This window comes from Euleptes europaea, chromosome 14 (genome assembly GCF_029931775.1).
Source record: "Euleptes europaea isolate rEulEur1 chromosome 14, rEulEur1.hap1, whole genome shotgun sequence".
Lineage (NCBI taxonomy): Eukaryota > Metazoa > Chordata > Lepidosauria > Squamata > Sphaerodactylidae > Euleptes > Euleptes europaea.
Window position 1 is genome coordinate 2781465 of NC_079325.1, and position 27116 is coordinate 2808580.

General features: G+C 46.6%; 2 protein-coding genes across 2 annotated transcripts in view; one reads left to right on the forward strand and one right to left on the reverse strand.

Annotated features, from left to right (window-relative positions):
* Positions 1-16373, forward strand: part of USP28 (ubiquitin specific peptidase 28) — a 35312-nt gene extending 18939 nt beyond the window's left edge. The window contains exons 15-26 of the mRNA XM_056860012.1: positions 114-184; positions 1935-2163; positions 4426-4623; positions 4771-4909; positions 5340-5556; positions 6075-6170; positions 12096-12274; positions 13443-13521; positions 14199-14278; positions 14551-14674; positions 15250-15445; positions 16201-16373. Coding sequence (XP_056715990.1) covers positions 114-184; positions 1935-2163; positions 4426-4623; positions 4771-4909; positions 5340-5556; positions 6075-6170; positions 12096-12274; positions 13443-13521; positions 14199-14278; positions 14551-14674; positions 15250-15445; positions 16201-16373 — 1781 coding nt within the window. The remainder of the gene's footprint in view (positions 1-113; positions 185-1934; positions 2164-4425; positions 4624-4770; positions 4910-5339; positions 5557-6074; positions 6171-12095; positions 12275-13442; positions 13522-14198; positions 14279-14550; positions 14675-15249; positions 15446-16200) is intronic.
* Positions 16374-20396: 4023 nt separating this feature from the next.
* CLDN25 (claudin 25) lies at positions 20397-21086 on the reverse strand. Its single transcript, XM_056860815.1, has one exon. It carries the CDS (start codon positions 21084-21086, stop codon positions 20397-20399), a length of 690 nt encoding a protein of 229 aa, XP_056716793.1.
* Positions 21087-27116: the final 6030 nt, after the last annotated feature.

The window sequence follows — 27116 nt, forward strand, 5'->3', positions numbered from 1 at the left end:
CGTGCCTGCACCCATTCGCGTGTTCCGATTGCAGTTGGCTGTAGAATTAGAAGTGTGAAAGGGTGAGGTTCAGCAATATCAGACATTACTGAAAACTGTGTTTTGGCTGTTAGGCCTGCAGAACTCAATTGCCCTGCTTGCGGAGTCCGTTGAATTGATGTACGCTGATCATTCTCTCGATCAGGTAGGTGGTCTGACTTCTCACTGGGAGCAGGGATCTTCTGTATCATTCTGCTGGCCCATATGGGCTTCTTGAAAACAAATTTCTGCTGTTTGTGCACGAGGTGGGGGATAACTGCAGTTTGGGGGGGCCAAAATCTATTTGTGTGATTTTTATGTCCTGTATGCCAATCCAGAAGGACCTCCAAAGTAGCTTATGTAGAATGACAGTTCAATTTCCCTGCTTTCCAACCTAGCAGTATTCTGGGATGACATCTCCCTGTGATGGATCTCATCAGGCTGGTGCCAAAGCCATTCACATTTTGTTCTCCAGGCTAAGTTAGACGTGCATGTGCCTTCAAAGATTCTATATAATAAGAACATAAACATAAGAACAAAAAAGGCCCTGCTGGATCAGACCCAGGCCCATCAAGTCCAGCAGTCTGTTCACACAGTGGCCAACCAGGTGCCTCTAGGAAGCCACAAACAAGACGACTGCAGCAGCACCATCCTGCCTGTGTTCCACCGCACCCAAAATAATAGGCATGCTCCTCTGATACTAGAGAGAATAGGTATGCAGCATGAGTAGTTTCCATTCTAACTAATAGCCATGAATACCCCTCTCCTCCGTGAATATGCCCACTCCCCTCTTAAAGCCCTCCAAGCTGGCAACCATCACCACATCCTGGGGCAGGGAGTTCCACAATTTAACTATGCATTGTGTGAAAAAATACTTCCTTTTATCTGTTTTGAATCTCTCGCCCGCCAGCTTTAGCAGATGACGCCGTGTTCTAGTATTATGGGAGAGGGAGAAAAACGTCTCCCTGTCCATTCTCTCCAAACCATGCATAATTTTATAGACCTCTATCATGTCTGCAAATTAATACCCTGAAAATTACACAATTATTGCTTTGCAAAAGATTGCTTATGGCTTTCTTATTTTATGCCTTGCACTAATTCCTGTTCTTGCTGCTAGTACCGTTACTCTTCCCAGAATGAATCCCCTGGGGCCTTGCAGCCTGTTAGCTGAAAGACATACAACTACAGTCTCCTGGTCTTGGTCTGAGAGTCTTCCCTTTTATTTATTTTTATTTGTTCAAAATTATAGCCAGCCCTCATTCTCAGCCAGGCTGGGCTCAGGGCAGATAACAACCTCTAAAATACATAAAACTATAAAAACATCATATTATACACCATAAACAAAGTGGCCTTAAAATAACCCAGATGCCACCATGTAAAAAGATTTCAGCAGGTCATCCCCCCCAGATACCAAGAGTGGAGGAGGGGGAAGGATAGGGATGCCAGCAACGATGGATAAACTTTTCCTCCCTAGTATCCAGAGACATCTGCTGTGAATGTTCTGGACTGTGCAGAGCCTGCCTCTCGGCTCCTGTTCTCAGTGAGGCTTAAGTTTTAAAAGTCTGGTTATATTTGTGAAGTCCGGCAACTTCCTTCCTTTCCAGTGATTGGCGGCTCGTGTTTTATTCCAGTCACTTGAACGTCTCCCGATTGATTGGCTTTGATCCTCACATTTGTGCTGTTGCGGCAGCTCCAAAGTGCTGCTTGCCAGCCTCTCAAGGCTGTTGCTGCAGCAGGGAAGGAATCTGTTTGTCGAGCCAGGACTGTATGAATGGGGAGCTGTTATAGGCATAACTTAACAGCTGGGAATGCCTCTGGTTGAATTTCTCCAGAGGTCGGGTTACTTCACCTGCTAAAAACAAGCCTGAAAGCCTGTTTGTGTGTCTGGGCTGGTGGGGGTGTTGCATCTTTTGCAGGTCCCTTACCACTTGCACGCTGTCCTCGTCCACGAAGGCCAGGCCAACGCTGGCCACTACTGGGCCTACATCTACAACCAGGCCCGAAAGAGGTGGCTCAAGTATAACGACATCTCTGTAATGGAAGCCTCCTGGGAAGAGCTGGAGAGGGACTCCTTTGGAGGCCTGAAGAATGCAAGCGCCTACTGCCTTATGTACATTAACGAAGCACTCTTCTGCTCTGCTGCAGGTAATGGCTCTGAAATGCTTGCTGGCTCTTGGTGGCTCGGTCAGCGGAGTTCGGCAAGGTACCTGGTCTCGGCTGGCGGCTTAGGGTGACCTCCTTTGTAGAAGGGCTATCTCGGCTGGCAATAGATTGCCTAGCAGAGGGCTGGACAAGGTGGTCTCTTGGAACTCTGTGATTCTGGTTCTCAGGTCCAAATAATAAGGCTACATGGTCAAGGTTTGAGGTGTTGGGCTTCCTTCAGCCCTGCTCAAAATAGCAACCAGCTAGTTGTAGCTGTAACTGACTGCATGTGTGTTAAGTGCCATCAGCTCGCTTTCAGCTTATGGCGACCCTATAAATTTATGACCTCCAAAACATCCTATCATTAACAGTCTTGCTAATGTCTTGCAAACCAAGGGCTGTAGCTTCTTCATTTAATAATAATAATAAACTTTATATCCTGCCCTCCCCCAACAAAGCCAGGCTCAGGGCATTTCACAACATAATTAAAATACAGTATTGAGTCAATCAAGAGCCCTGTGGTGCAGAGTGGTAAGCTGCAGTACTGCAGTCAAAAGCTCTGCTCATGACCTGAGTTCGATCCCGACAGGAGTCAGTTTCAGGTAGCCGGCTCAAGGTTGACTCAGCCTTCCATCCTTCCCAGGTCGGTAAAACGAGTACCCAGCTTGCTGGGGGTAAAGTATAGATGACTGGGGAAGGCAATGGCAAACCACCCTGTAAACATAGTCTGCCTAGTAAACGACAGGATATGACTTCGCCCCATGGGTCAGGAATGACCCGGTGCTTGCACAGGGGACTACCTTTATCTTTTACCTTTACTGAGTCAATCCATCTCATGTTGGGTCTTCCTCTTTTCCTGCTGCCTTCAACTTTTCCTAGCATGATTGTCTTTTCCAGTGACTCTTGCCTTCTCATAACGTGACCAAAGTACAAAATCTTCAGTTCAGTCATTTTACCTTCTAGGGAGAGCTGTAACTATATTAGACAAAATGAAAACTGGAGCAATCAGCCGAGTACCTCGGGCCCATCTGGATCCACTGTCCTAGAAAGCCCAAGTGGGTGTTGTAATAGCATGGGGGATCCAGATGGGGCCAGGGTACTCGGCTGATCCAGTTTTCCTAGGCTGGAGTGTTTTGGGGGCTGATTGTAAATTCAGTTAAGTCTGCTGTGCAGCTCTCCAGAAAGCTTAGTGAAAAGGGATAAGGAAGGAAGTAAAAAGCAGGCAGCCAGGGAACCTGGCCATCCATGAGTCATCACACAGCCGTTAGGCCTGGGAGCAAAAAGGCCTGCACCCCGGGTAAGGAAAAGAAGAAGAGTTGGTTTTTATATGCCGACTTTCTCTACCACTTAAGGAAGAATCAAACTACCTTACCATCTCCTTCTCTTCCTCACAACAGACACCCTGTGAGGTAGGTAGGGCTGAGAGAGCTCTAAGAGAGCTGTGACTAGCCCAAGGCCACTCCGCTAGCTTCATTTGTAGGAGTGGGGAAACAAATCCAATTCACCAGATCAGAGTCTGCCGCTCATGTGGAGGAGTGGGGAATCAAAACTGGTTCTCCAGATCAGAGTCCACCGCTCTAAACTACTGCTCTTAACCACTACACCACACTGGCTCCAGGGGGGGCTTCACGCTGGCTTCAGAGGGGAGTGTAGCACAGGTGCCACCAGGCCAGCACTTGGCGTGGTGAGACGGGGTGAACAGGGATGGAAGCAGCCGCAACGCTGTAATGCAGCTGCCATAAATCACTAAATAAATAAATAAAATGTTAGTCTGTGGTGGCAAAACCAAACTGTCTAGCAGTAATCTGCCTGGGGGTTGGGGCTCCCAAATCAAAAGGCAGGGCTTAATTTGTTTCTCTACAGGCTTGGTGGTGTGTATGCGGGTGGGATGTAACTGGGTTGTGTTCGTAAGATTTGGGAAGGAGTGGAGAAGATGTGTGAGTCTGAAGGCTGGTCAGCTGAACTAGGGGCCTGTCTAGGATTGGCAGACAAGAGTTGGAGGTGCCCTAGGACAAGCACTGTGTGGGCTCCTTCCTGGTGTGCAGTACATGTGTAGTCTCTCCAGGCGTGTGATGTGTGTAAATAAAAATTGCAGAGTGGCTTGTAAGTGCTGTCCAGTCTGTTCAAGTAACTGGAGAGAGCCCCAAGAGCCAATAACGGAGGAGTCCCTGACTGCTCCTTCCGGCAGTGTCTTTGGTCCCTGCTGTCAGAAGTAGGGTGTGAGGGCAGATGGGCACCTTCTAGCTCCTTGTGTTTCCCCAGCAGACAAGGGCTACAGTGGGCACTTGCGGAGGGAAGTGGAAGCTCTGAGCACAGATCTGCAGCAGTACATCCAAGAGAGCAACTGGCGGGTCGAGCAGGAAATGGCGGAGTGGGCGGAAGAGCAGTCCTGCAAGGTGGCGCAGATGGAGCCGTTGGAGTTGTCTGTTGACTCTCAAGATCTGTCCACGGACTCCACGCAGGGTGAGAGGCACTCGCTCGTGGGGATGGTACTTTCTACCCCCCCCCACTTGAGCTGCAGGCCGCTGGCCAGACGCCACCTTCCGAGTTTTGATGTGCCCGCTGCCACCTTCCTGAAAGCTAACGTTACACCACATCTCTTTTCCTTAGACCTCTCTTCACCCTCTGAACACAGGGCGTGTCCTCAGTCTTTCGAGCACGCCATGATCTCCAGGGACCAGACAGCTCAAGCCATTGCCAACACAGCCGACGTGTACGAGAAGAGTGGTGTGGAGGCAGCTCTTGCAGAGGTGAGAATCGCCTGTTCCAGCATGGCATAGTGGTTAAGAGCGGTGGTTTGGAGCGGTGGACTCTAATCTGGAGAACCAGGTTTGATTCCCCACTCCTCCACATGAGCGGTGGAGGCTAATCTGGTGAACTGGATTTCCCCACTCCTACACACGAAGCCAGCAGGGTCACAGCTCTCTTAGAGCTCTCTCTCAGCCACACCTACCTCATAGGGTGTCTTGTGGGGAGGGGAATGGAAGGTGATTGTAAGCCGGTTTGAGTCTCCCTTAAGTAGTAGAGAAAGTCGGCATATAAAAACCGACTCTTCTTTTCCCCGTGGCCAGTCCTGGTTGCCGTTGCCCTTCCTCGCCTGCTCGTGCCTCTGCTTCTGTCACTTCTCAAGTTGACCTTCCTGTTTCGCTCGTCTGTGTCTTTTATTCTGTTCTTCCCCCATCCCTTCTCGCCCTGCTACTGCAGTCTGAGGAGGCAGAACCAGCAAAGAAATTCCTGGAAGAAGCCAACCTTGCGGCTCAGGCAGAAGAGCAGCAGGACACGGCGGGGCTAGCAGCGGCCTCCCCTGCCCTGCCTAGCTCTCAGGTCTCTGAAGTGGAGATCCCCAGTGTGGGCAAGATTCTAGTTAGGTCTGACGCAGATGGCTATAATGAGGAGGTAGGCGGCAGAGCGCAGCCGGTGCCTCGGCATGTGTTGTGCGGTGTGTGGAGTGTTCAGGCCCGGCTGCTGTGTGCTGTGTGGATTGGGGTGGGGGGAGATGTGGGCCTCACCTCACCACCTGGAGCTGCTCTGAACTTCTGCATCCTCTTTCCACATTGGAGCCAACTGTATGGTTAGAAGGCCACTGATCTGCAGTGCTTTACCCACTAGCTTTGCGTGGCAGTGAATTGCGCTTCTTGCTTGCCTTATCACAGACCCTCTGGTGGTGCATGTGCTCACAGTTCAGCCGTGGTCAGTAGTGCTGTGGTGGTTTCTAAAATCTGCATTTGTGGAAGCCAAAAGTGCTGCAGCATGGAAACGAGTCCCCTAAATAGGCCTTGGCTCATCTGCCTGATCTGGAAAGCTTGTCTTTGTATTCTTAACCTGTTTGACCTTCTCTCCCCACTCCCTGCCCCGTACCGTGGTTACTTCCATTTTCCCCCTCCCCATCCACCTCTTTCTGTTCTTTGTGGCAGGTGATGCTTAGTCCCGCCATGCAGGGCGTGATCCTGGCTATAGCTAAAGCTCGCCAGACCTTTGACCGGGATGGGTCTGAAGCAGGGCTAGTTAAGGTACCTTCTGTTTTGAACCTGGGCGTGCAAGTCCGTTTGCCTTTCTCAGTGGGGAAACTTCTAGCGCTTTTGTGCCAGATGCCAACAAGCTGTCTTCTGCCCTGGGATGTTTTGCTTACACAGAATTTTGTCCATTTTGTTCATGGGAGGGCAGCGTCCTGTGATGGGTGACGTCAAGGAGGCAGGAGTTCAGAGGTTTCTGGAGGGAGGAGGAGGCCTCTCAAGTTTTTGTCCCATCCGCACAGAGGTAACAAGGCATTTAGGGGTCCGCTAAGCACCAGTGTTGCTTTCCTTTGGCCCTGCTTAATTTGTTTTATCTGGTTCCTGTATGGGTTCCGTTTTGGGTTGTCTGGGAGAAGTATCAAGCAAGGCATGTAGAAGTAGCAGCTGCAGCCCTGACAGCAAATGAGCATTGTTTCTGTAATGCAGTTATACTGAACAGCACGATGGCTAGAACAGGTATTCATACGGGGAAAAAAACCCAAAATATGAACAACTTGTTCATTTTTTTTATCAATTATATATACTAATATAACAAACATTAATTAAAATATATCAAATGCACGTGCAATAGAATTGTTCGACAACGCGATATACATTTGTAATTAAAGAAAATAATTGCAAAAAGTCCATAGTAGGAAAAATCCTTGATGAGGACAAACTAGCAGGTACATGATATGTATACATAATCCATATGCACATCATATGTCAAATTGGTAGACTGGAGTCTTGATTTAGATGAGTATATTACCGATGAGGGTAGTCTTGCTGTACGACCATTTAAAAAACCCACAGATAGAAATGCTCTTCTTCATTTCTCATCTCATCAGCCTCCTCATTTAAAGACGTACCTTCCATTGGGACAGTTCCTCAGCCTTGAGAAATGCCACCTTACGTATTGATTTTGTAAAGGCAGCTGATTGTTTTTCTGACACATTACAAAGTAGGAGATATCCGGGGACAGTCATACAAGAAGCTAGAATGAAAGCCAACATGCGAGGCAGAGCTTCCTTAATACAGAATAAGAACAAGATAACCTGTGAATCTATTGTTGCATCATTCCAATTTACTAATTTGACATATGATGTGCAACGCATTATACGATGTCGTTGGCATTTGCTCCATATTCCTGGTTGTCATAATCCACCTACTTTTGGATTACGTAGGACCACCTCTTTTAGGGACATTCTTGTCCATTCAGATATTTCTACTTGTGAGTCCAGTCATTATCCAGCAGGCGATTTCAGATGTGGTTTAACTGTTCAGTATCTGTATTGGCTCTTCCTGTAAAGTAATTTCAGACTAAAGCTTCAGGATTTACGTTTGTTTTATGCCAGTTTACGACCTGTGCTACTAAACATGTTGAATACGCTATTAAGTGCCCCTGTCATTTACTGTATATAAGCATCAGTTGTAGATCTGCACGTACACACATTATTGAGCACAGATCTAGGATTTGTTCTCAAGCGACTGATGCTCCTTTAGTCAATTGTTATTTGGGGAAAAGGCATACTAACAGTGATATTAGGTTCTTTGTATTCTGGCATTTACAAAAGTGTCCGTATAATCAGGTTGATCTATTACAGAACACATCTTATTACAGAAAGAAGCCAAATTTGTTCATTTGTTGAGCACCATGGTACCTTATGGCCTTAATACTGAGTTTGATTTATCATGTTTTTTGTAATGGGTAATTATGGCCAGTGATTTGATATTGCTGATGGTTAGCAACCCATTCTGGATTAGTGTATACATATCATGTACCTGCTATTTTTCCTATTCAAGTTCATTTTGATAAGAACCTATAGATACCATTACAAGGGCATATTAGCAATTCATGACTCATATATTGTCTTGTTCTATCATGTTTTTATTAGGGTCTGTGACGTTAAACTGCTGTTGCCCTTCAATAGTTTCCACCTGTTCTTGATTGGGGATGTATTTTCTTTCCCCTGTACTTCCCTTTCTTGAAGCTGTTATTATACGTGTTTTGTACTTTCTTATCCAACCTGTCATTATACGTTTATCTTTACGAGAGGAAGGATTGTTAAGGAACTTATCTCTTTGTTACTGGTAAGATCCCAAAATAGTATTTTGTTCTGGATGAGTCACAGTACATTCTTTTTATCAATATTATTATCTGTTTTTGTATCTTGTATTTATAGCAACAGTATAGCAATCCTGCATTCAGGATGATGAAGTGATTCTATATGAAATGGCAGAAGAATCCGAACTTCCGTACCACCACCGTTTCCACTCCTCTGTTGCTTGTTACATACTACTCAAATTCTTATCAACCTGAGCTTTGTACTAAGGCACTCCTTTCTCATTAAGAAGTGTGGGTTCACCAAGTTTGTCCTCATTAAGGATTTTTTTCCTACTATGGACTTTGAGCGATTATTCTCTTCAGTTGCAAATGTATATCGCGTTGATAAACAATTCTATTGCACGTGCATTTGATATAATTTTCATTAATGTTTGTTATATTAGCATAGATCATTGATAAAACCTACAACAAGTTGTCCACATTTTTTGGGGGGGGTCTTCATATGAATACCTGTTCTAGGCATCATGCTGTTCATTATAATTGCATTTAGCTTTGTCAGCACAGATGTTTTTGTATTTTTCTGGTTTTGTTTCTGTAATGGGCAGTGTAAGAGATGGTTGCTACAAAGGCCAAAGTTTGTCCCTCTGTGGGATTTTTTCCCCAGTCAGGTCTATCGTAAGACATCTGCACTACCCCTCTTAAAGGGAAGTGACAGCCATTTCTTCATGATTAGGTAAGCCAGATTTGATTCCTCTGCTGAGACACCTGCACATTGAATGGCTTTTAACTTTTCCACTGTTCTTGAGTTTCCCTATGCTGGACTTCTATCTGGTGTTGAACACCGGCAACTCACATGTAGATATGATTTCTAAGATCACGCTGCAGTTTTAAATCCTGCATCAATTGGATGCTCCGTCTAGATGGAAAGGTTTCAGAGTTGAGTGCCCTGCTTGTGATGTTGGAGTTTCTTTTCAACTGCGGCCACATTATTTTAGAGACAGATCCAACATGTCTTGCTAAAGCTTAATTCTGTTTCATAGGGTTCAGGAATTAGTCCTTTCTTCTGGTTCTAGAGTCATTCCTACTCAAAGGAAAAGGAGCATTAGATGTTTACGGAAGCTGAAGGTGCCTTCCCTAGCACAGACAGCTCTAGGCTTGCAGATTTTCTCTGTTCTTGTTGAATTAGTCCCTCCCTTGGCGAAGAATGTCTCCAAGTCACCCCAGATGCAGGAGATCAAACCCTGATAGGCAGTGCATTCCAGTGATCTCAAGGTCTAAATCCCCAGAGGGGACTCTGGAGTACTCTCTAAAGGGAATCTACACTTCATGCAATACTTTCATATCAAAACCCATTTTGCTGCTTTAACAAATGCACTATGTATAATAAAATTAGCATTAAAATATGTTAATTGCCATGTTTATGGCATTAAAAAGTATACAAGCAAATTTGCAAATACGCTTAACATTAAAGCAAGAGATAGCTGCAAACTGCTGCACCCTCTGCCCTCTTAGCACATGTCACTCATTCCAAAAGGGGGGGAAATAAATTTCATAGGTTTTTTTAGCATTCCTCCAAATATACCAGTTTTTCCCTTGGAAAAATTGAATGCTGAACATTTTGAGTTAAGCCTAGTCTTAAACATTTCACTTAAACATTTCAAAGGGGACGGGGGGAATTAGGGTTTTTTGGTGTTTCCTCCAGATGTCCCAATTTTTCCTATCAGAAAAATTTAAAAAGGGGTCATCTGGGAAAAAAACATGTTTTCCCCCAATTGTTCTAAGCCTTCACGTGTCCAGCCATGGTTCTGCTACTTCAGCTTGAAGCATCCCTTGAATGGAAGGTTTTAGAACAAGTACCATAATGCCCAAAGTTCCACTTACCCCTGCCTGGTGTCTCTTTGTGTTGGTGCCATGCATTTCCCCCCTTTCATGGGATGCTGCCGTACCATGACACAAAAATGCTAGGCTTTCTTTCTGCTCGTGATGAAGATGATACCCTGACGATTAGGAGTCAGGCCGGCTTTCTGTATGCAAGAGGAATTTCCTTCCAACTCCCCTCACAAAGTAAAACCTTGGGTTGCTTTCCTGCCACCACCCTTCTTTGTACAGGGGTTTATACAGGTGATGTTGCTAAGTTCAGAGAGTTTATTTGGCATAGTTGAGTTTGTGTGGGACATTCCCATATGTCAGTGCAGGAGTTTTGCAGGCCTCTAAGTCCTGCATTGGAAGATGGACAAGTGTCCCCTCCCCCCCCCCTTTCCGTGACCAAGGAAAGCTCTTACAGGTAAGTCATTTGTCGTCTTTGCAACTCAAGCTTCTGCATCCCAACTGCAATTAGAGGTGCCATCAGAACAAAAACTTGTACTGAACGGATGGTCTTCCTGATGTTTGTCCCTGTTCTGCATTCAAAAATTCCAGTGGTGCATCAGAAGGGTGTCACAGTGCCAGCTGTGGCCAGTCCGTTCTTCATGCAGCAGGGGCCGGGCCCAGTTAGGATAACCTGCTAGCAAGGGCCTTGTGGCTTAAGCTGCATCCACACAGGGGTGATTTGCTGTGCAGGTGCGAGTTGTCATCACCCTGGCTTTCCTTAGATCAGTCCCTTCCTGCCTTCATCTCCCCTCATGCCATTGAAGGACTTTTTCAGGCTTTTAAAAAAGGACTGGAAATTGACCTACTCCTGTAGATCAAATATTTATTTACTGCTTTCCCAGCCTTTTTCTAACAGACTCAAAGTGAATTACAATTTTTTTTAAAAAAAACTACAATAATGTATTACGACAGTGTGGTGAGACTGGATTGCAGAATTAGAAAGCAAGCAATAAAACAGAATGATATTTAACAAATATAGTGAAACTAGATACAGAAATTAGGAAACAATGTAATAAGAACAGGATGATGCATTTTTTTAAAATACACTAAAAAGCGGCCTGCAGATTTTCCACAGACAATAAGCTAAATAATTCTTTCATGCCAAGGGGCTGTTTTGCATGCAGAAGGTCCCAGGTTCAGTCCCCAGCACCTCCAGTTAAAAGGACCAGGCAGTGGGTGATGTGAAAGACCCTGGACATGAGACCCTGGAGTAGACAAGACCAAGTAGACCGGATGGACCTGGATGGACCAAGGGTCCGAGTCAGTATAAGGCAACTTTGTGTGTATAAAATGCCTTCCTGAACAGTTCTGTTTCTGCAGAACGAGGAAAGTGTAGGAGGCCTTCTTGATCTCATCAAAAAGTAGCCATTCCATTGGGCAGGAGCCACCACAGAGGATACTTGTGTCTGAGAAGCTGTTGATCTTAATACTCGGAGTGTGACCCTTGCAGAAGCTGTGAACACATCTGTCATAATGGGGCATACTGGGAAAGGCAGTTCCAGTGTATAGCAATATTTGCCTGTAGTGGTCTGACAATTGCATTTGGTAATTGACATAATGTTGTATCTTAAAATTGGTAATTGACCCAGAACAATATGCCAGTTACTGGTGAGTGTGTGTTTTTAAAGCCCTCTGGTGGTGCAGGATGGGGGAGTGGCAGCCACAAAAATAATGGCACTGATGTTGGTGGAACCTGCAAAGAGGCATACTTTCCCATCCCCGCAGCAGAAGGCACTTTGACAGTGATCTTTCCCATACAAAACTAGATTTAGGGAGGATTGCAACAAAGAGGTGGGGAGAACTGCAGAAAGTGGAATACTAGGGTATGATGTCATGCGGGTGCTTCAGTTCAGGCACAAAACCAGGCCGAAACTTCGATGTGGAAGCAGCCTCAGTTAGGCTTTATAGGATTGTGTTTCATGCATGTCTTCAGTGGGTTAGAGCTGCTTTCTCGTAAATGCATGAGTGACGGAGTCAGTAATTGTGGGTCAATTTCTTGGCCTTACTAGGCATTCCACGAAGAGTACTCCCGGCTGTATCTGCTTTCCAAAGAGACCCCCACACCTCAGAATGACCCTCGGCTTCAGCATGTTCTAGTTTACCTTTTGCAAAACGATGCTCCCAAACGAGTGGTGGAGCGGACTCTTCTGGAGCAATTTGCAGACAAAAACCTCAGCTACGATGAAAGGTTTGTTCATCTCAGATCTCTGAAGTGTGCAGTAGCCTAATCGGGGTCATGTAGTGTAAGTGTAGAGAGAGGGGGTCCTTTTTTTCTTGAGGCTTGTTTAGACTTGTTTGGGCTTAATTTTGGCTGCTGCTGCAGTTAAAGAGGAGGAAGCAGGAGTTCTAAGACTTACTTAATCAGTAAGGTACAGTGAATATACTGAAAGGACGTTTAAACAAACCCTACTTCCATGTTTCCTGACAACAGTAAAGCATAGTTGTCTTGCATTACACATTGTAAAGTCACGATACTACAGTGCTTTGAGCTCACGGGCAGAACAAGTTAAACATCTTAATGTTTGCCTGATTTTAGGTGTCTCTTTTTTTTCTGGCAAGTTGCAGCCAACTTATGGCCAACCTTTAGTGTTTTCAAGGCAAGAGATGAGGAGAGGTGGTTTGCCATTGCCTGCCTCTGCATAGAGACTCTGGTCTTCCATCCAAATAGTAACCTGGGCTGATCCTGCTTAGCAGAGCTCAGGCCAGCCTGGGCCATTCAGGTCAGGACAATAAAGTATTTCAGCCTTTAAGTGTAGTCATTTGTACCGTCAAGTCGCAACTGACTCATGGTGACCTCAGGACCATGGGATTTTCAAGGCCAGAGATGAGCAGAGATGTTTTGCCATTGCCTACCTCTGCATAACAGCCCTGGACTTCCTTGGTAGTCTCCCATCCGAGTACTGAGAGCCATTTTGGTGTAGTGGTTAAGAGCTGTTGTTTGGAACGGTGGACTCTGATCTGGGGAACCGGGTTTGATTCCCCGCTCCTCCACATGAGTGACGGAGGCTAATCTGGTGAACTGGATTTGTTTCCCCACTCCTCCACATAAAGCCAGCTGGGTGACCTTGGGCTAGTCACAGCTCTCTCAGCCCCACCTACCTCACAGGATGTCTGTTGTGGAAAGGGGAAGGGAGGGTGATTGTAAGTTAGTTTGATCCTTCCTTAAGTGGTAGAGTAAGTCAACATATAAAAACCAACTCTTATACTAGTCAGGGCCGACCTGCTTAGCTTCTGAGATCTCAGGCTACCCTGGGCTGTCCAGGTCAGGGTCGGTCCCTGGCTAGGTCCTCTAGCTCTCTGGTCACTTGCTTCTGTATTCTCTCCCCTCCCCCCCCTTTTTTCTGTCCTTTGAACAGATCAATAAGTATTATGAAAGTTGCCCGAGCCAAGCTGAAAGACATTGGTCCTGGGGACATTGACATGGAGGAGTACCAGGTAGAAGTCCTGCTGGCCCCGGCCACCTGCTCTGTGGCTTGATATTTAGATGCTGATATGTTAAAACTGCACCTGGGGTTTTGGAGTTTCAATTACCATAACAGATGCTGCTAATGGGACTAATCAGCCTCATTGTGAGGTGTTGGGATCTGTGCCCGTTTTCCGGAAAGAGAAGAGGTTCTGTGTGACCTGTGCTCTTGAGGGTGATGGATCCGTTTTGGCTGTATGTGTGCAGGCGCATGCATTCTCCACCGCATCCAAAGCGCAACAGAAGACCTGGGGGAGGGTGCCACTGGTGCAGAAGCTCTGAAGTGAGCCTGCTTCCTCTTCCCAGGTCATCTGCTCTCTGTCTGTAGCATAGGGCTGTTTGGTGGGAGCAGTCAGGTGCTTTGCACGGTGCTCAGCCTCTGTGTTTGTCCTGCAAGGCTGAGCTTGGGCAGATCGTCCAGCCTGGTCTCAGGCATCCACAGTCAGCCGGGAATTGGGACTGGCTTGAAGTAGTGGCTGTGCTAGAAATAGTGGTCTTGATTGAGAAAGGTCTTGAAATGAGTCAGAGTGCTACATTGTCTGAAAACATGAGGGAGACAACCAGATGAGTACACAGCAGTCGGGTGGGGGGGAGGCTGTGAGAAGACATACAGCATCGTGGGTTTTGACTGGTTGCTGTTTCCGGACAGAAATGGCACGAAGACTACAGTTTGTTTCGCAAGGTGTCTGTTTACCTGCTGACTGGCTTGGAGCTGTACCAGAACAAAAAGTAAGATGGTGTGAACTTGTTTCCAAATGGGGGTGCTGAAGATGTTCAGGAGTAACTGAGAGCTTAACCTGTTGGATGGCTGTATTCTTAAAAGGTCCATCGAGCATTGGACGTGTGCCTTCAGTCTGGCAACCAGACTAGAGTTTGAGGAGTTGGGGGCAAAGAGGTGTTCCTTAGAGTTATATATGACGGGCTGTCTGGGTGTTAGGAATATGATGTTCATACAAGCAGTGATGACTGAAGAACTGGCATTCTCTCCCTCTTGTTGTAAGGTACTGTGAGGCCCTGACCTACCTAGTATACGCTTATCAGAGCAACATGACCCTGCTGAGGAAGGGACCCAACAGAGGAGTGGATGAAGCTTTGATTGCTCTCTACAGAAGGAAGTGTCTCTTGGTTGGTATCAGTGGCAGTGGTGCCCTCCCCTGCCCTCTTTCCCCTCTTTGTGGGTAGGCAGTCAGCTTCTTGCTTACACCTGCATTTCAGTTTCCCTTTCTTTGCATCAGCATCTATGTGTTCCGGGCCATTCTGAAGTGATCTGATCAATGCATGGAGACAGGACTTTTCCCTTTTAATGGTTTAAAAATACCTGCAAAAAATATCACCCATCTAGTCAAATGCTTCTGCTGGTCATTTCCCACTATTCTCTTTAAGAAACAAGATTGATCGCTTTTTAATCATTTTTTGAGTATTTTTGACTTTATTATATCCTGTTCTGCTAACAGCACCGCCTTCCTATAACACGAGAGATCGGATACATCCGTCCTATTTACTTAGATTTATAGCTTTCTCAATCTCATGGCTTCAGAGTTCATAGCATAAATATGCTTTTTAAAAGGTGGCTGTGCCTCTTCAAGGCAGTTGAACAACAACATCCCCAACCAAATTTTTCAGTTACTCTAAAAAGCTGCAAGAGCGTGACAGATTGTCCCAAACACTGGGCAACTGTTTCTCATCTTGTTTTTCCTTAGAAGTTGAATGATGTTGCGGCGATGCTTTTTGATAGCTGCAATGAAATGTATGTGGCCGAAGGCATAAACCACTTGAATGAGCTGATCATACCGTGCATGCACCTCATCATGAGCAACGACATCTCCAAGGATGATCTGGATGCCATTGAGATCATGAGAGGTCGCTGGTGTTCCTACCTGGGAAAAGACATGGATGGTAGGGAGCCTCTCTGTTGCTGTTGCCTGACTTTCTGTTGTGTGCCTGAGTGTTCTTTCATATAATCATAGAGTTGGAAGGGATCACCGGGGTCATCTAGTCCAACCCCCTGCACAATGCAGGAAATTCACAACTACCTCCCCCACATACACCCAGTGGCCCCTACCCCATGCCCAGAAGATGGCCAAGATGCCCTCCCTCTCATGATCTGCCTAAGATCATAGAATCAGCATTGCTGACAGATCTAGCCTCTGCTTAAAAACCTTTCCCTCTAGACTTAATATTCCCCCCTCCTTCCAATATTGCTTGCTTCTGCATTCCTTTGATCATGGATCTTCAGCTCACGATGCCAGCCAGTAGCCCTTCCTCCAGGGCAACTTGTCGACCGCTGTATGAAGCAGACACCAGACTAAATGGAGTGCGGATCTAATTTAGCAGGGCTGTCTTTATGTTCTTGTGTGTGTGTTGTAAGTGGAGCTGATGCGTGCTGCTCATTTCAGCCAGCAGAGGGTGAACAGCATTGAGTAAAGGGAGTAGACAAACCCTCCCTCGGTCTTAAAGCACGTGAACTCGTGGCATTTCTCATATCTTCTGTCAGCTGTGACAGGTTTTGTGTGTGTGTGTTGTGTTGTCTGCTGCTTGTATTTCAGAGGAGTGGGTCTCAGCCAGTGATCAAAGCATAGGCTTTGAAGCCAGTCAGTTCAGGCCTTTCCCCCCCTTCTTTTTAATTGTTGGTCCCTTTCTTTCCTTTCCAGAGGACTTGCAGTTGAAGCTGGGTGAACTGCTGCCCCGTCTGCTGGACTGCTCTGCAGAGGGTGTCATTCTGAAAGAGCCGCCCACGATCCGTCCCAACACCTATGACCTCTGCAGCCGATTTGCAGCAGTGATGGAGTCCATCCACAGGGCCTCCACCGTGATTGTCAGCTAAGCTGCAGACTTGTCTCCATAGAGCACTGGAGGCTGCAGATCACCAGTGTGTGGAATTCAGCTGCTTCCCTTCAGGATTGTGCAGGGAGGGAAGAGACGACTCTAGTTGGGACAGCTCATATCTGCACTGAACTGATAATTTGCCTAGGAAAGGGCTGAAAAGACGATGGTGCTTTTTCTTTTAAATGTGCACTCAGTGAGGGCATGCATTAATATTTCACAGCATGTGTTTGCCTAGAACAGCGTTTGCCTTTTTTATTCCTACAAGAACACATAGGTGCTGTGCAAATTTTAAATGAAACGCTGAACACACTACACCATCTGCCCAATTTTTATTTCATTTGTACAAGATGTAAAGCATAAGTACTTACCCCCCCCCCCCCCCGGGTAAGCATTCCACTCACATACTCCACCACATTTCAGTGAACTTGGCACGTGCACTGGTTGCTTTTGCATGCAGCGTTGGAACATTAACACTGGCGGGTGGCCTGCGAACGCTGCATGCAGATGGGCCCGTGCGTGTGGTGAGGGCATCATCAGTGAGATGGGGCACATGGAGAATGTGGGCAAGTGCTCTACTCGTGACCTGCCTTGCATACATATGGGTGCTCAGTGACATCAGCGCAGGACCGGGTGGTCCCTTATTTTCTGTAAAAGTCATGGGGGGGGGGGACATTTGCTAACATTTCTTTTTAAGATGGTTCAAACACTGTCGATTATAGATGGAAGTGCTGCCGGTGTTTCCTTTGGCAGAACTTGGGCAGCAGGGAGAAGGAACTGGTGGTCTGCGTGGTGAGCAGTACAGGCGTTCAGGCATGTCAGTGTGTGTGTGTGTGTGTGTGTTTAAGCCAGATGCAGTCCGTCAAACATGGTGGCCGTTGCCCCAGGCAAATTGGGGATGCTGCCAAGATGATGCGCTGGCAAGAGCATTGAAGTCATTCCAGTGCAGGGGTCAAGGTGGAAACCACCTCTCAAAAGGAAATGGTCTTTTTCTGACATCCCAAAATATTTCCCTCAATGTCAGTCACAGCATTTAATGACCAGTGCAGCATCTGAGACGCACGGTGTGCTGAAGTCCAAGATGAAACCTTTTTTAAAGAAAAACGCACATTCTGAAGGAAAGCATCTGCCCGTCTTTTTAAATGGCCTTCGTTTTAATGGAATACTGACAAATCAGGGTGTAAATGGAGTCTTTGTATTTGATAAGCCTTTTCAGTAATTAAAGTGCAATATTTTTTTGCCCTATTTAAACACGGAAGTAGTTTGCTTTGATTCTAAGGTCTTAAGCCCAGATGATGGCATGTGGGGTGGGGGAAGAGCCGTTGTGGTCTCAGACTTGATTTAAACTCTTTGTTTCACAAAGATTACCAGTCAGATTCCTACACAGAAGCATTTGGTGTGGCCTACTAGCCATTGTGGTGGAAAGTGCTGTCAAGGTGCACTCGACTTATGGTGACCCTGCAGGGTTTTTGAGGCAAGAGATGAACAGAGGTGGTTTGCCACTGCCTGCCTCTGCCTAGCAATCCTGGACTTCCCTGGAGGTCTCCCGTCCAAGTACTAACCAAGGCTGACCCTGCTTAGCATTTGAGATTGACAAGATCGGGCTGGCCTGGTGCATCCAGATGAGGGCCCTTGCTGTTGTAGGAACAGATAAATCTTTTGAGCCCTTGTGCTTGAGAAGATGAGCCTCATGTTTCTGCCAGGGTGTGGGTGGTCTTCCCATCTGTGGGGCTGATGGGTCAGTATGTGGGGGGGGCACTGTGCTGTTCTCATGGCAGAGTAACTGGGGTGATGGATGTTTGGGGGCCAGAATTATTTGTCTTTCCCAGGACACTTTGCAGTCCTCACTGGGTATTGCAGCTGCCAACCAGAAGTGTAAAATGGGATCTTAGTGCTCTGATTTTGCTTTGGGCGTGTCTCTGAGGAAGCACTTGTGCTACGCTTTGCATGAATGGGCTTAGAATTCATTACTTGGAAGAACATTTAACAGCCTCCACCCTAATATAACAGAGTATCCAAATGTTATCAGACTGAACAATATGATCCCATCTTTCCTGGAAATCTGTCCAAGGAAAGCATTTACATGTGCTGTTGATGTAGCAGAGCTTTTTCTTAGAAAAGCTTATGCTATCTAGGGAACAATAGGATATCCTCTCTTTTGCTATTCAAGACAATCTTATTGACTGAGTCGCGGTGGCCAGTTGAAAAGACCCCTCTGTGTAGTTGTGATTGCAGGCTGCGGGAGGTCTGCCTTCTGTTTAGTCAGGCTTAGAACGCTGATGCTGACGGGATGCCTTGGGCTGCTTTTGCGGTGGGGTGCTTTTGCACTCATACTTGTCTGCAAAGGGACGAATGTGGGACTGAAACTAGAGCTCCACACGGCACTTAATATAATGTTAGAGACCCCGTAAAAAATCTCAGCACAACTATCCTCCTGGGCAAGGCTTGCAGCATGAAATGGGACCTTCGTTTACTTCTGAGTTAACAGAAGTTTCCTTTTTATTCCTTTCGCTTATGGAACAGTTATGGAACAGTTTACTACTAGTTCTCTTCGTATCCACACACGCCATTCATTAATCTATTAGTTATCGGTATGGTGCCCTGATTGTGGGTGTGGGGAGAGAGATTCAGTACTGCTGTTCACTTTGTGTGTGAAACTTGCTCACTTCTAGATTTTTATTAAATTTAATGATCAAGTTTGCATTCAAAATGAAAAGAAGTATTTAATTCTTTGCAGGGGGTGAGGGATTAATGATAATCATGCTAATATTAACATCTGGAATTTGCTGACTTGTAACAGACTTTGCATGGCTGTTCAATTTCCCATTTCAGGGTCATATAACAGTATGAAACTCAGGTTGTTAACTATGACAGTTATAGTTTAATAACTGTACTAAAAGTTAATGTCATGGATGCCCTGGTCACCTGTGGGAAAGAATAGGAAATAATTAGGTGTGAAGCACAAGGAAAGGAAGATATGTTTTAAAGGGACACTAGCCCTGAGAAATCTCAGTGGTACTTTATCCATACTGGACAATCTGGCACTCCAGTGGTAGTTTTGTTTTCGTTGATTTTAAAAAAACTGCCACAAATCAGACCTTGAAAAGGATGGGAGGACAACTTGGGAAACACTGGAATGCAGCCATTTGCTGATGACATCTGATTCCAAATTAACTTGATATGCATTCAGATACTTACAAATCCTAGTTTGTCTGCTTCTTGCTTCCCAGTTGGGCGGACATCCTTCTAACTCTATGCCAGGTGGTTGCAGTAGATGATCGTGTTTGAATTAAAATGTCACCACAAACAAGTCAGAGCAAGCTGTGGTTGACAAGCCAGCTACAAATCTAGCTTCAAACCACAATTTGGTATCGGCCAGCAAATCCTACTTTGTCGACTGGTCTGCATTCAGACTTAACACCAAACTGAGGTTTTATCAAATCATGGTTTATTGTGATGTCTGAATGCAGCGCAAGGGAGTGAATGGTGACAGTTTCAGATGGAATTGCTGGTGTGGAATCAACTTTATTTTTGCATCCCTTAATTGTTGCCAGCAAGTCTTAAACAACAAGTTTTCATCCATGTCTCGTGAAAAGCAAACATAGCAGAGTTCAGTTTTTTAAAGTACTTAATCGCCTTTTACGCTCTGACAATACCGGCTGAATTTGATACCTGGCTATTGACACTGGATCCGACCTGCCATCGGCCCCAAATCACATTTGAAATTCTCTGCAGTGTGTGGTCATGCCCTCTTGCCATTACTGATTTGTACACCCGCACGAATCCGTTCTTCTAACAGTGAACATTAATCACCCTATTATATTGCTCTTTGACACAAAGGCTTTTTCTCTAGGGTTCATGTTTATGTTCTTTTGGGTGCTTCAGGCAATCTTGTTAATGGTTGAAAACACGACGTAACAGTGGCATCTTCTTGCTTCAGCATAGCTCAGTCTGAGTTAAATGGAAACCATTCCCACAGTCTCAAACCTTTGTTAGAAACCACCGTTCTAAGAGGGCACAGAGCTCAGATGACAAGGTCAGCATTTTTGGTTGCTGTATACTGATGTCGGTTTTGCAGCCTTGGTGGTTTTGGTGCCTGTGGGTGAGGGTGGCTTGCAAACGGCTGGGGTGTCTCATGGGTCTCCGGCACACCGGTGGAGCAGATGAAAAGGAGCCCACCGACTATAAGGAAAAACCCAGCAAACCAACCCAAGAACAAAGCATCACCAAATTCCCACCTTGGAACAATCTCAGGCACTGTTTCATCCCAGAATTCCTGTACAGTGTTGTAGGCGACCCAGGAGACTGGAACCAGGGTGATTACTCCAGAGAGGCAGAAGAGGATTCCCCCGGCCACCCCGAGCTTTTGTTTCAGTTCTGTGTTTTTATTCCTTGTCTTCAGACAGTTCAACCCCCAAAGAGAAAGGAAGAATGCAAGAAATCCCAGGCCGTTGGCAGCAATCATTAAAATCCTGGCGAGTCCAAATACCAGGGGCAAGTCCAGCAGGGAGTCGTAGGCTTTACACTCCAACGGGCCCTCTTCTTGAATGACGCAAGCGAGCCAAAGTCCCATGTTCCACTCTTCGAGCACATTTAAGTCCAAGTTCAATTTCTTCCAGAAAGGCACCATGGTTGTCACACAAGATGAGACCCACCCGAAGAAGGCGAGAAAGATTCCACCCAGCTGCGCTCTGGTGCGGGGAGGCCAAGCCATGCTCCTGGAGGATGTCCCCTGCGCACCTCACCACTGGAGGTGGCCCAGGGAGCTTTGCTGAGCTCTGGCAGCAGCCTCTTCAGGGGAGCATGAATGTGCTGAAGGTACCAGTGAAGCTGCTCTGTTTTAGCGCTCGCTTTCATAGGAGCAGTGGAGGGGGGAGGAGTTGGAGCTAATAACACTCATTCCTGGGCGTGGCCAGGATCCTTTTTCATGCCGTGTTAGTTTTGCTTTTCTTTGGAAACTGCAATGCCTGGCGCGGCTGGAAATCCTTCATGTGCACAAAGGGCACAGGTTTCTGGGCTCATCAGATTGGGGCAGTTGGCTCACCCTTTTCTAGCACATGACTGGGCATGAAAGTGGCAGATGGAGAAACTGCCAAAACACATCCAACTAAACCACAGCACAGATTATATGCTTTGTGTAGGTTTCATAATGTACTTGAACGTGTAGTGTGAAACTCCGATACACTGATGATGGTAGTTGCTCTCTGTCTTTCTATAGACTCCAGCCACACATCTTTCTCCAGTGCTGGATAAGAGAATCAAACTCCCTCCAAAAAAATGCCTTCTCTAGGCCTTTCCGGCTGTGCAAGTGGACCTTTTTAACCAGTGAATAAGTGTTCTGCACTCATTCTTTGTAGTTCCCATTCAGTTCTTGGCAGGCTGAAGCACTGAATAGTCCAGAAGCTCAGATCCTCTGTAACCAACCATGAAACAAAGATCCTTGCGGAAGGAGACAAACGAGCACGGATGAAAAAACTAGATGAAGGGAATGGAGAGCACAAACCAGAAGCAAAGTGCTGCTGATGCTGTCCTAAATGCCCAGAAAGAGGAATACTGTAGGTGAACTGTAGTTGCCAAAATCTGAGGCTGTGGTACGTGCATCCTAAGGAGTCCCTGCATCCATCCGCTACTCTTTTCCAGATGCTAGCTGGTGGCTACCAAAGAAAATGCTTTTTATAATCAGGCCCCTTGTAACATACTTAAGTACCTAAAAAAAAAAAACACACACACAAGGCCAAGAAGGGTACAATTAAAAGCTAAACCATTAAAAAGTAATCTAAGTGCGCATAAGTTTAATACAAGTTAAAACCAAATAATGCTGATGATTCCTATAAGGCCTTGCAAAAAGCCTTCCAAATACATGTATATGATGCCAATTGTGTTATTTTAATACATTTAGACATACAATCATATGCAAACCATAGACATACAATCATATAAAGACCAAATGCATTTCAGAGTACTTGCCTTCTTCAGTGGTCTAAAAGAAATTAGCACACCAGACTATAAATTATGTATAAAATGTCTACAAATCTGTGTGACTCCTGGATGTAGTATTAGCAGGGTGTCAATAAATCTAAAACTGCAGAGCTTCTATATCTGTTACAGGCTTTCCTATAAATGAAAATTATAGCCTGTCCTTAACTAAACGTCTAAATCCCACAGTTACGACGTGCTATGAAAGTCTGGAGTAATGATCAAGCGCAAGGCCATTTATGCTTGGTAATTAGCAGCGCATTCCGGGCTGAAGTGCCCCGCATATTTATTTATTTTTTAGTTTTTACGCTGAATCGTCATTCAGAAAGTGACTGTGAAGCCGGCGCATACCTACTTTGCATTTCTTAAGAGCCCCTTTAACGCGACCTTTTGTGTTTGCTCCAGCCCTACACCGAAGAATCCCCTCAAGGAACCATGCAAAATGGCAGCCGTGTGTTAGCTATGCAAATCGTGATTGGCTAATGGAAGGAATAAAGGAGCAGACGAGTGGGGGGAGAGTGGAATTTTTCCTTTTGTGTCGGACTGTGAATAAGCATTTTAATGGTCACAATTTAAAAAAGAGCTTTGAGCGAGCATCAAAATTGACCCTGCATAAATGGCCCAAGATTCTATGGTATATTGAGCTTTCTCTAAATATACAACCAAGGGGTAACTTACTTCATCCAGACGTTTCCATCCCCCACTCTGATCCCAGGACTGGTCTTTATCAGCTCCCAGAGGGCTTCCAAGTTACTGGCTGTTAGCCAAGCACTGCATTATCCAGGTCGCCTAGAAAGAGTTGCTTCACCTGCTGTTATTGCTCAAGTGTCCGGGCGACCATTTGAAGATCAGAGGGGATGCGCCCAGTTTGCTCAAGGTGTGGCTGGTGGAGGCTGCTCAGTGGAGGTCGGCTTGTGCAATTGGCATAATGTGTGGGTCGATGCCAAGGCTCTGAGTCGCATGCTACCCTCTCAAGTAGCTTTCAGAGCTTGGTGGTAGTTAAGGAATGCGAGAGAGTTCTCCAGGTGGGGAGCAGCCGGTTATTAGCAGGGGCCACCATCTAGCCCTGATAGCCTTTCTGCCTTTACTTGGGGCCGGGTGGTGGTGGTGAATGGAGGAAGATCACAAAGGTTACTCTGTGCAATACATTAAAAAATTACAGAATGTTTTTTTTTCCAAATAACAGAATTCTCTCCCCTCCCCCATGATTGCTTTCTTTTTGATGGGCCATAAACCAGTATAATTTGCTCATTTATTTATTTACTTATACCTGCTTTTCTCCCCAACAGAAAAAACATAGCTTTCCCCTCCTCCATTTTATCCTCACAACAAGCCAAGAGGTTGGCTAGGCTGAGAGTGTGTGACTGGCCCCAGGTGTCCCTTCAAGCTTCCATGGCAGAGGGGGGGGGGGAGGGGGGCGGGTTCCAGCTTGGGTCTTTCAGATCCTAATCTGATGTCCTCTCACCAATGCAAAAAGGAGAAACGTTTCTTTGCAGCCACTAACATGTTTTGCCCCCCCCCCCAAATTAGCACTGCTGCAGAAGGATGATGGACTTCCTAGTGGATGGGTCTTCAGTGGCCCCTTTCTATCCCCCCTACCCAGATTTGCCAAGAAGAAGAAAATAGCTCACTTTGTGTGTGACTCCCCCCCCCCACAAGCAGTTGGCACATCTCTGCATCTCCCAGTGTCTTTCCCATGTGGGGAAGGGCTGCATAGCTCAGCGGTAGAGCATCTGTATGGTATGCAGAAGGTCCCAGGTTCAATCCCCAGCATCTCCAGTTAAAGGGACCAGGCAAGCAGGTGATGTGAAAAACCTCTGCCTGAGACCCTAGAGAGCTGCTGCCGGTCTGAGGAGACAAGACTGACTTTGATGGACCGAGGGTCTGCTTCAGCATAAGGCAGCTTCATGTGTGTGTTCAAGTGTGTGCTTCTGGGCTCTGCCCTGTGTTGCATAAAGACATGGGCAAGCACATCTGTACCAAATCTTCTTCTCTGCTGTTGTCGGTCTAAAGCTGCCTTCTGCTGAGTCAACCCCCCATCAGTCTAGCTCTGTTTTTTCTGCTCTGACAGGCAGTGGCTCGCTGGAATCTCCAGTGGGGGTCTTTCACATCGCCTGTTACCTGATCCCTTTACCTGAAGATGCCTGAGATCCTTTCACTAGAGATCCTCGGGTTTGTACTTTTGGCATGCAAAGCAGGTGTTCTACCTGGGGCATCGGCCTAACCCCTCACACCTGCCTAGTATGCTTGGGTCCTGACCTGGTAGTCCAGAGGGGACTTGGGGCAAAGGCACCAGACTTTTCTTCAAGGGCCAAATAATAGAGTTGTCAACCTCCAGGTGGAACGTGGAGATCTCCAGCTATTACAATTGATCTCCCGATAATGAAGATAAGTTCCCCTGGAGAAAATTGCTGCTTTGATGGATGGACTTTAGGACCTTATACCCTGATGAGTTCCCACCCCTCCTCAGGCTCCAGCCCAAAATCTCCAGGTATTTCCCAGAACTGGCAACCCTATTTATTGTATTTGCAGCAATGAACCCTCTGGTTGTCGGAGTGAGAGGGCTCTTCAATTGCCCATGGAATTTGCAGCTCAACTACAGTGAGGTAAGGAGGAGTTAGCAATTTGACTGGGCTTAAAACCCCTGAGAGATAACTCTGAAATGGCCTGGGGAGATTTAAAAACAACAACAGCCCAGTAGCGCTTCAGCCTTTGCAAATAATGTGTTCGAAATCAGAACTCTGCTCACAATTATTGTTTTCTTTTGAGTCAAGCATCCCCTACGCTCACATTAATTTATTCACATTTTAATTGAGTGGCCAGTGTGGTGTCGTGGTTAATTGTGTCGGACTAGGGTGTGGGAGATCCAGGTTTGAATGCCCATTCTTGCCTTTCTGTGGCATTCTAGACCAGTTGGTGTAGTGGTGTAGAGGTTTAGAGTGGTGGCTTGGAGAGGTGGACTCTGATCTGCAGCACCAGGTTTGATTCCCCACTCCTCCACATGAGCAGCGGACGCTAATCTGGTGAACCCGGTAGGTTTCCCCACTCCTCCACATGAAACCAGCTGGGTGATCTTGGGCTAGTCACAGTTTGCTCTGAACTCTCTCAACCCCACCTACCTCTCAGGGTGTCTGTTGTGTGGAGGTGAAGGTGATTATAAGCCGGTTTGATTCTCCCTTAAGTGGTAGAGAAAGCTGGCATATAAATCCAACTCCTCCTCCTCGTTTCCAAGCTGATTTTGAGGGGAGCCCAATTGCTTAGAAAAAGAATGAAAGAAACAAACAAACTGGGAACTCTGCAACAAAAATTGGGGGGGGGGGTGTCACAGTGACAAAGGGAAAAGGACCTCTTTGTGTATATCCCTCCTTCAGTTTACCTGAATTCTGGCAGCAACACTTGTCTAAGCGCTTAAAGGCTCCTATGTGTATTAATAAACCTCGAGCTGTTTAAGAGTCAGGCTGAGCAGCTATTTATAAAGCACAGGTTAACTGTGGCTATTTTTACATTCCCCCCCCCTTCATTGGTATGAAGCTCAGTTAAATGCCACTTTCCCCAGCCACCATCCTCTGCCTGTGCTCCGATATTGCTGTACCTTTTGAGCCCTCAAAGCCCTTGAAGGTTCACACCAAACCCACCTGAATCTCCTGGCTAGGTGGGGGATTTTGCACCACTGTTCTGAATGCTCAGGGTTTGGGCAGACGTTGACATACGGGGTCCTGGTGCCGGTTAGCTTCCTAGCGATAAAAGATGCTCTTCTCTGGAAAGAGATGGGCAGCCCCAGTGGCTGCTGTTAGGGATGAGGAAATCCCCGGGCAACGGAAATCCCAATTAGAGCTGGGAAATCCCTTCCAGTCCCTGTCCAGAAGGTAAGCATGTGTGCTACCGGACGGCTTTAATGTGGGGTCTTCATAGGGTCACTGTAGAGTTCCGGTGGACTGACGTGTCACAATCGAGGGGGGGGCAGCTCAACTCCTGCTCAGGCCAGGAAAGGCCCTGGGTGGCGTTAAGTCGAAAGCATTCTCTCTTAGGCTGTTCTTTAGGGTTGGGAAATTCCTGGAGATTTTGAGGGCAGAGCCGGAGGGGAGGGTTTGGGCAGGGAAGGGACCTCAGCAGGGTATAATGCCATAGCTTCCACCCTCCAAAGCTGACATTTTCTCCTGAACAACTGATCTCTGTAGTTTGGTGATCGGTTGTGATTCTGGGAGATCTCCAGGCCTCACCTGGAGGTTGGCAACCACTGCTGTTTTTGACACCTGGCCATGCAGAAGAGCATTGGGTGTTGCTTTTCTCATGGCATCCTATTGGCTGAAAAAGAGGCAGACACAGGGGGGGGGCTGCAGTGCCAAAAGATACCGGGGCCAAGACTTCATCTGCCCCTTCCATTCTCAGCCTGGGAGGGGGCTGTCTGGGTCAATCGACCCCCTCTCTTGCTTTCTTTCTCTGTGCCTTTTCCAGACAGGTGACAAAATTTCACCCCTTTCCTGCACCCTGGTGCTACATTTAAATTGGCATTGGTGTGCCACAAATGTTTCCCTGTGTGGCCTCAGCCTGCCTCATGGCAGGGCTGGCCCCAACCCCCTAGTGGAGCTCAGTTGAGGGAGGAGGACCCAAGCTGAGGACCCTCGAGACGGTCCTGTTCACTTGCCTCCAGCATTTTGTGTGTGCGCGCGCACGCGGGGATTTATATCCAGCAGATTAAGGCTGTAACCGGCCTTGATGCAATGTGTGGCTGCAACGTTTCCAGCGGGGGCTTTTGAGAAAGGTATAC